Source organism: Mustela putorius, unplaced genomic scaffold, assembly GCF_011764305.1.
Source record: "Mustela putorius furo isolate JIRA1106 unplaced genomic scaffold, ASM1176430v1.1 tig00003845_pilon_pilon_pilon, whole genome shotgun sequence".
In the NCBI taxonomy this organism is placed as follows: Eukaryota; Metazoa; Chordata; class Mammalia; order Carnivora; family Mustelidae; genus Mustela; species Mustela putorius.
The window spans coordinates 54,669,471-54,679,133 of NW_025421998.1; the positions used below are offsets into that span (position 1 = coordinate 54,669,471).

The following is a 9,663-nucleotide window of genomic DNA, read 5'->3' on the forward strand; positions in this document are numbered from 1 at the left end:
ACTGTAAACTAGGAAATGGATTTCTTCCAAAGATGTGTTAGTCTCCAAATATTCTCTATTTCTCATATTCTGTTGGAGTCGAAAGGAATAAAATCTCCGTTTACCTCACCTATAAATAAATTACCCAAAACCATATTAAACTTTTGTCTTCTAGCCTTTCAGATATGTGTTTGTGTGTGGGTGTGAATACATGTGAGTACTAAATGAGCACTAAACTGAGATAACAGACCTTTCCTATAAAGTAGTTTGCGTACTTCCCGTGAACAAGTACTCTAAAAGCTTCCTCTCATTTTTTCAGATGGACTGAGCTGTGTCCAATGATTGAGGCCAGGAAGAATCATGGACTGGTATTTGTAAAAGACAAGATATTTGCTGTAGGTGGTCAGAATGGCTTGGGTATGTGACATTAAATCACTGTTCAACTTTCCCAGTGAGTTTGCTGATACCTCCTTCTCATAAATCTTTAAAACATTTCCTAAAATCTAAATACAGGCATTTATCACATACATTGTTATGTTTATAGTTTCTGAGAACTAATATATTTTACAAAACATTACAGTATATTTAATATCCCTTCGATGGCCATCAGTCATTGTGACAGTCTCAGCTTCACACACTTCCAAACACCCCCTGAGTAATAATGTCATACTAGCTAAAGAACTATTAAGTGACAGAAACATTTGAGTTTTTACAAACTTTTAAATACAACTTCAGGCCCTAAATGACAAAGTTTCCTTACCACTTTTAAACTTTGCATGAAAATGTCAATATTGCTATTTTTAAATTAGTAAATTTGATTTTTGTTTTCTTAAATAATTTGTAGTAAAAAAATCTGAAATTATTTCTTTAAATAATGGAGAATTTGGACTGAATCTATAGTCCACAAACCTCATTTTAGTACCTTTAAGCATTACATAAGTATAATAAATACTTTCTTCCCTTCTCTTGTCTCCAGCCATTGCTGTTTTCCATAAACTGCTAAAAGATAAATGGCAGAAGGATTAAAAACTTTTGAATAATTATAGTCAAAGTTAATCAGAAGGAAAATCCACTGGTTTGTTTACCTCCCCAGAACAGATAGAACATTTATAATTTTGTAAAATAAACATACTTATTTAGGATTCAAGTAAAAATTAAGTTAAATTTTTATTGTGTTAAAGTAAAAATAAGAATAGATGATAGCTGTATTTTAAGATTCATAACTGTTGAATATTTGAAAATGTTCATAATAAAATGTTGGGAAGATCCAAAGAATTATTACCTTAAGAGATCTTAGAACTGTTAACATAGTTGTTCATGCTGTTTTATTCTTTTGAAGGTGGTCTGGACAACGTGGAATATTATGATATTAAGTTAAACGAATGGAAGATGGTCTCACCAATGCCATGGAAGGGTGTAACAGTGAAGTGTGCAGCAGTTGGTTCTATAGTTTATGTCTTGGCTGGTTTTCAAGGTGTGGGTCGATTAGGACATATCCTTGAATATAATACCGAGACAGACAAATGGGTCGCCAACTCCAAAGTCCGAGCTTTTCCAGTAACAAGTTGTTTAATATGTGTTGTTGATACTTGTGGAGCAAATGAGGAAACACTTGAAACATGAAAAGTGAATGGACTTCAAGATTTATCGGAGACTCAAGAATATGGCCACCAGTGCTTTGTTCCAAGAGTTTGGTTACAAAGTTTTAGTTTGGTGTTTTGTTTTTTTTAAAGGAAATTTCAAGTAAAGTAAGATCGCTATGAAATAGATGTTTCTTTTATATGAATTTCCTTAATTCAAAGACCATATTTTAGCTGGCCACTTAACCAAGACATATCTAGCAAGAAAACTTGAAAAATCATAAGCATTTGATGAAAATATGAATTCTTGAATGAATTTTACATTTGAAACTATGATTATGGCAGAGTGGGGGATTGGCTCATCAGTGAAGTAGCCTCATCTTAGCTCTAGATTCTATTTTCATACATCATAGAAGTGCTATGTAGTTAGGTCTGTTTGTTTCTGTTCAGTCAAGAACTAAGAAATAGTATGAATTGTAAGTCAAATCAGGCAACTCTGATGAAGCATCTTAGTCTCACCTAATTTTGCTTGTCTTCATTTGTTCCATATAGTGCCAAATTTATTTCATTTTAAAAGCAAGCAAGAGTGAGTCAAGGTATACACCTGTTCTCTCACAGAACTTCATAAACACATTTTGGGCTTAAATGTACCCAGGTCCTCATGAAATATATTCATTCCAATTAAATATAGTCCATCTTTTCAAACACAAAATGTCAAGCTTAGCACACTCATTAATTTATAGTACTATTTTACCCAGTGGTTTAAAAAAATGATTATGCCTTTTCAGTCCTCACTGTTAAATAAAATAAAATCATAGTAAGAATGATTAGCAAAAGATAAAGCTATTTATAGCTAACTTCTAGGTTACTAGAATAGCACTGATAGTTACACAGTATCAATTTTGACTGAACTTCTTATGGATTAAAAAGATACATGATTTCTTTTCCTTACTAGGACACATCAGAGAGATTTGACCCAGTTACTAAGTTTTGTAATAATTTGAGTTAAATGTTTGTCATCTCGTATTAATTGCTTTTATCTGGTCAATAAATCTTTCACAAACCCAGCTACTCATTTCTTTCCTAGTAATGTTTTGCCCTTTTACATTACAGAATGTATGGAATGAGCCATGTAAAGCTGTCACCATCAGTGTTTTTATCCAATAATATTAAATATTTTTTAACTTAAAATAGACTGCTAAGTTTTATTCATCCTTCATTTCAAATGTGTTAGGCAGTGGTTGTTTTTAAATTTGTGAAGCTGTATTTCTATTTTAATTTTCATTGCTTTATTTGTATGGGGTTATAATCTTAAATCCTAAAAATGTTTAAATGAAAAAGATTATAAATATAAAGTATACTGATAGGGACACCTGCATTGCCCAGTCAGGTTAAGCATCCGACTGTTGGTTTCAGCTAAGGTCGTGATCTCAGGGTTGTAAGATCAGCCCTGTATGGAGCTCCTCTGCTGCTTAAGACTCTCTCTCCCTTTCCTTTTGCCCCTTTCCCCTGTGCTTGCACATATGCACTCTCTAGAAAATAAATAAATCTTTTTAAAAAGCATAATGATATATTTTTATTTAGTTTTTTATGCATGTTACAGCTTTATTGAAATGAAAATCACATTATACAGTTCACCCATTTAAAGTGTATATCATTCAGTGGTCTTTAATACATTCACAGAGTTGTGCTGTCATCATCACAATTTTGGAACATTCCCATCACCACAGAAGTCAAGTCCATACTAAGCAGTCACTCCCCGTTTTCCCCTGTATTAATTTCTTGTGGCTCCTGTAATGAATTGCCATGAAGTTGGTGACTTAAAACAACAGAAACTTCTTTCACAACTCAGGAAGCCAGAAGTCCTAAATCAGGGTGTCAGCAGGGTTGCCTCCTAGAGTTCTGAGGCAAAAACTGCCAACCTGCCCCCTAGCTTCTGGTGGTTGCTGGTGGTCCTTGACATTCATTGACTTATAACTGTGCCACTTCACTTACTGCCTCTGGCGTCACATGTCCTTTCCTGTGTTTCCCTTGTGTCTTGATATGTTGTGATAAGGACAGCAGTCACTGGATTTAGCTAACCCTCCTCCCAATCTAGCATGACCTTATTTTAGCTAATGACATCTACAAACAATCTATTTCCAGATAAGGTCACATTCTGAAGTTCCAAGTGGACATGAATTTGTGGGGGGGGGGGGACATTAGCCAACCCAATTACATCCTCCAGATATCCTAGACCTAGACAACCATTAAATTTTTCTGTCTGTAGATTTGCCTGTCTTGAACATTTTTATGTTGGCTTTTGAATTTTGTACTCCACTAGGGGAGAAAACTCCATGTTTTTTGGAGAGAAGAACATCCATTTATCATATTACAATTTACTTATATTACTTAATATGATACTCTCCCATATGGAATGTGAGCACTGTTTGAAATATTGTAAATGGACTAGCCTTTTCTTTGGCTATGTCAACTGACTGGAACATACTATAAGTATATAGACAGGTTTGATGTAGATGAAACCTGGGTTTGGGGTTTTGTGGGGGGTTTTTTTTAGGGGAGGTGGTGTTAGTAATCTCAGTAATTACTAATTAGTTCTTTCTGCCTTGGGAAATATTCTACAAAATTATAAATGCCAGGATAATGGCACAGTATATTGGCAAGTTGGGTTTGGTATTTTTTATTTGTTTGTTTGCTTTTTTGGTGTTTTGTTTTCTTTTCAGATGTATTTATTGACTTGAGGGGCAGAAGGAGAAACTCCTCAAGCAGACTCCCTGCCAAATGTGGAGCCCAGATTCCCAAGATCCCGACCCAAGCCAAAACCTTAAAGTCAGACACCGCAGCATTTTTCTATTTCTTTTTCCCCCCATAAAAGTCATGTCCTTTATATAAATGGCTCTGCTTTCTTTTCAGTAAACGTGATACGTTATTTTTCCATCCTTTGCAGTGACACTATTTTGATGACAGCAGTTTATATTTTCAAAAATCACAACTTGAACATGAAAGTTTAATGTCTTGAAAAAAGTGTGGGGGGCGCCTGGGTGGCTCAGTCAGTTAAGTGTCTGCCTTTGGCTCAAGTCATGATCCCAGGGTCCTGGCATCAAGCCCCACATTGGGCTCTCTGCTAAGTGAAAAGTCTGCTCCTCCTCCCTATGCCTGCCACTCCCCCTGCTGTGTTCTCTTTCTTTCTCTCTCTCTCTCTCCCTTTAATAATAAAATCTTTCCGTAAAAAAAAGTTACTATAAAAAACAGGACTTAATTACAATTGTGACCTAGCTTTCAAAAACCTGATCTGTAATCTTACAGGAAATTCTGAGTCACAAAAATGAGCCAGTTAATAAACAATTACTAACTAAGGAATCTATATTCCTTTTGCCTTATATTCTATTAACAGCAAAAAATTGAGATTTGCTGCCTGTCAGGATAAAAGAGTATTTGAAGGAAAGGTTGACTTTATTTTTCTTCTTCTTCTTTTTTTTTTTTTTTTTTTTTTAGGGAGAGGGAGAGAAGTGGGAGGGGGCAAAGGGAGAGGGAGAAAATCTTAAGCGGGCTCCATGCCTAGCTAAGAGCCCAACTGGAGCTCCATCCCAGAACCCTGAGATGATGGCCTGAGCCAAAATCAAGAGTTGGATCCTTAACTGACTGAGCCACCCAGGTGCCCCCAAAATTTCGCTTTTTAAGGGTGACACCATTAACATACACCAACAATGTCCAGAAAATTCAATCCACTCCAACATAGCACCAAACCAAGTCCCAAAAATCTGATAATATGAAGAGACATTTTCAGGTTGCATCCTTCAAATGTGCTAAATCCTTTAAATATTCCTCCTAATATTTGCCTCAAAAGACTAACAAAAGTTTGGACTAACTTTCATCTTCCTAACTTCCTCCTTCCCAAGACTATTCAAACTACTTTGAGAGAAATAAAAATTTTATTTTTGGGAAATTGAAAGATTTTACTTTTCCAGAGCTTTAAGCCTCCTCTCATAGCAGCTATAATATGGGTTCTGGATCTGGTTTGTTCAGTTCTTGTACGGAACTTCTCTGATTATATCTTCCAACCATCTGTTGAATTTGTTTCCACTACCCATGTTTAATATCTAAGAATACTTTTTTTTAAATGATTATTTCATATAGCATTGTTATTGTTTCATGGTATCCTCTCTGACGATACTTTAGTTTTTTAATTTTTATTTTTTTTAAAGATTTTATTTATTTATTTGACAGACAGAGATCACAGATAGGCAGAGAGGCAGGCAGAGGGAGAGGAAGGGAAGCAGGCTCCCTGCTGAGCAGAGAGCCCAGGACCCTGGGATCATGACCTGAGCTGAAGGCAGAGGCTTTAACCCACTGAGCCACCCAGGCGCCCATAGTTTTTTTTAACATTTTCTACACACTTGGTGTGTTTCTGCTTATTTTTTCTGTTTTTTTTTTTTTGCTCTTTTCTAGTCCCTGTCTGCAAATTTTATTTAAAATGAGACATTGAATGAGTTGATAATTTTTATATGCAAAGGTGGGCCTAATTATCAGTGAGCCTCATCATATGATGAGGGAATGGTCACCTATTTTTGTTGGGAATCCACCAGATCTATAGATATTTTTCTGGGATGTTTGATTCTCAAGAAAATAATCTTGCAAACCCCTACCTTAGGTGCCGAGTGCAAGTTGGGGAAAAGGCTCTATAAGGCTGGCTACAGGATTTCTGGAGCTCAGGCAAAGAGGACTATACTTCACCATTCAATAAACAGCTTGCATTGTCAGTACTGTAACTTCTCTGTACTTGATGTCCTGGACTCAAAGCCTCTCTCGTCCCCACCCTACCCCATTTTTTTTTTCAAGGAGAAAACCTATTTCCCATCAGGTAGGGATAGCTATCGTCACTGGGTGGATTTATGGAGCTGGATTCTAATTGCACTACATAGAGATTTCAGTCTACCCTTCTAAGGTACCTGGTGGCTCTTAATTTCTGAGGATTTTCCAGAATGTGACCTTCCTCCTCTCTGCTAAGTAATTTACTATTCCTCCAAGCGCATTCAATCTTCACAAATTGTTGTTTGAGATTATGGTTATTTGCTAGTATAATCAAAGATTTTGGTTTTTGCTTGTTTCCCCTTACTTTGAGATGATTTTTCAAGAGGAAAGGGAGGCAGAACTATTTTTACTTTGCCATCTTGAGATTAGAAGTTTCCTTTCTGTGACCTCACTCTTGATTTCCACCAACCCAGCCCTAATTGATCTACTACTGAATTCTGCATTCCTTAGCCCTAGGCTCCCATTGTCTCCCACTGTCTCATGAGCACTCACCTAGATGATCTCAACTGAGATCTGGCCTTGCCTACCTTTCCACCTTCACACAGCGCCATGTCCATTCTCATTTAAGCTTCAGCCACCACTGGCATTAAAGGTCTTTGATCCCAGCAGAGTCCTTACACATGTTGGTCTTTGCATAGACAAGAAAGTCAATGGCCACAAGGTGAAACTGGCTAATACAAGGGAATTGCTCAATATAAGTATGGATAGTGAGAACCAAGTTTCTCACTATCAAAGGTAGAAGTTAGAAATACAGGAAGAAAATAAAAGAAATTCTGTAATCTTGGGATTAAACGAGGTTATCAGTATAAACTCATAGTTTCTAATACATACACAGAGATATGTATTGATGTAAACGTATGCCTGTCTATGGTATATATTTCCTAGCAATGCCCACAAAAGGGCTTGGGAGAAAAGACCTCACAATAACAATGAGAAAATTTGAAGCTCAGATCTTGGCCTCTAAGTACCATTGAAAGACCCAGGACTGCTGGAAGAAAATGGCTGATTCTAGAACTAGATCAGGGAAAGTATAAGATTGAGCCTGGAGCATCTTTTGGGCCAAGGAGTAAAGGAAGTGTTCAAAGAATTAATGGGGTGTGTCAAAAACAAAGATTAGAGGTCTCTCCCTGGCCAAACTGAGGATGATTTGAACCTCAAAATAATGACAGTAATAGATTATAACCCACTGAATAAAATTGGAAAATTGGAGGCCATAGTGATAGGAATAAATAAATGAAAGAACCAAAAAGCTTGGGGAGGAATGGCACATTTATACTTTCAAAGTATCTCCTTACAAAATCCTTATTAATAACAAAGACAAAAAGAGTCATTGTAGTAGCTCAGCAGACACCATCTTAACCGAGTGATCAAAGTAAACACCTCAGGTAATGGGACAAACTGAAATTGTGCACAACCTGAGAGATGCAATGTAAAGACCATGACATCATGTATGTGATAATCCTGCCAAAGATGCTTAATCTGAATCCAATCACAAGAAAATAGCAGATAAATCTGCATTGAGGAACTTCTACAAAGTAACTAGCTGTAATCTCTAATAGTTTTAAGGTCTTGAAAGTCAAGGAAAGACTGAGGAAATGTTCCAGGATGAAGAAGACTAAAGAAATACAAGTAAGGCTAAATAAAGGAAGAAAAAATATATATGAATAAGACAATAAGACAACTGGATCTTTTTCTTTTAAAGACATTGGGACATTTGGCAAAACATGAACAGAATCTAAGGATTAGATAATTATTCATCAATTCTAACATCCTGATTTTGGTGATTGTACTGTGGTTATGTGGGAGAATGTCTTTATAGGAAATAAAGTATTCGGGTGATGGGGTATCAGGTCTGCAATACATCTCTTATACTGTATTTGTAAATCTTCAATACATTTCAAAATAAGTAAATTGATTTTTTTTTTTTTTTAAGTAAGCTCTACATCCAGTGTGGGGCTTGAACTCAACCCTGAGATCACGAGTTGCATGGTCTACTGCCTGAGCCAGCCAGGGGCCCCACTTGAAATTTTTTTTTTTTAAATAAACTAGGTTTAAATAAACTTGGGCATAGAGATTACTTAAAATAAAAACTTTAAACTACATTGTAGCAGTTATTCCCAGTGCTTTTGTAGCTTCCACTGTATTCAAAATCCAAAGATGCGAACAAGAACAATGGCCAATCATCTTAAAACACCAGGGATAAATCTATAATCCAACAAAGTCATATTTTTTGCCTCCTGGCAACCAAGGAGACCGCGAACCAGAGGAACGGTAGGGGTGTTTCACCCTACGAAGGAAAAGACAACTGTAAGATTTGCGGACTAGGTGGATTTTAGGTAAGATTATACAAGCTCAAAGCAAAGCAGAGCTCTGTGTAAAGGCATCAACATCAGATCTGGACTGAGCAGTGGATGTGGGGTCACGTTTCCTTGGAAACTACAATTTTTTTTTTCTTTTTAAGATTTTATTTATTTGTCAGAGAGAGAGAGCGCGCACAAGCAGTGGGAGCAAGCAGCAGGCATAGCAAGCAGAGGGAAACAGGCTCCCTACCCAGCAAGGAGCTCAACCCGGGACTCATGCCAGCAGCCTGGGATCATGACCTGAGCAGAAGGCAGCAGGCAACCGACTAAGCCACCCAGGCCTCCTGGAAACTACAAAGTTAAGAAAAATAGGAATGCTTTTTCCAGGAACGCCTTATCGGAAGCTGGGCACCTGGATAGAAATGCTGCTGCTTCTCTGTGTCCAAGAGTCTCAGCTCCTCCAGGCAAGAGTGGGATGTTTCATTCTTACTGATACAATTTCAAACAGCGGCGCGTACGCGGACTTGAAAGAACTAGCTTTCTCAGAGTGTAAGAATGTAGTGTTTATCCAAAGATGGGGTTATGATACTTTTCAGTTGCAGTCTGTCCTTGAAGGAAACACTGTTTCCTGTTTACCTTATAAGTGGCTATATCGGTTTTCCACCTGATGAATGGCTGCGCGGATTTTCACTTTCACAACAGTACAAATGCAAATTACAACTCGGTCTCTCGAACCCTCCGTGGCTGTGCTGAAAATCTAAATTTCCTTAACCTGCTCTCCTCTTATTTCGGAACCTCAAGCTTTCCTTGCAGTCCGAGGCTCTGCACCACGCGCAAACGCGCCTCTTCCCCCACGTTAACCATTCAAGCTTTCCGCTCTCCCAAGCCCAACTCAGTGAGCGGGGGGCCGCCCGCTCTTCTCAAATCCTATTGGGTAGGACCTACGCCTCTCACCGCAGGGCAGGACCAGAGAAGGGGGGAGGTGGGGACGC

At 37.5% G+C, this 9,663-nt stretch overlaps 1 protein-coding gene across 6 annotated transcripts in view; it reads left to right on the plus strand.

The window, feature by feature from the left end:
• The window catches only part of KLHL7 (kelch like family member 7), a 69,897-nt gene extending 66,775 nt beyond the window's left edge, over positions 1-3,122 (plus strand). For all 6 annotated transcript variants that reach the window (XM_004743348.3, XM_004743345.2, XM_004743343.3 and 3 more), the window contains 2 exons: positions 299-396; positions 1,319-3,122. In XM_004743348.3, the coding sequence (XP_004743405.1) occupies positions 299-396; positions 1,319-1,602 (382 nt within the window). In that variant the 3' untranslated portion in view covers positions 1,603-3,122. The remainder of the gene's footprint in view (positions 1-298; positions 397-1,318) is intronic.
• The last annotated feature ends 6,541 nt before the right edge of the window (positions 3,123-9,663 follow it).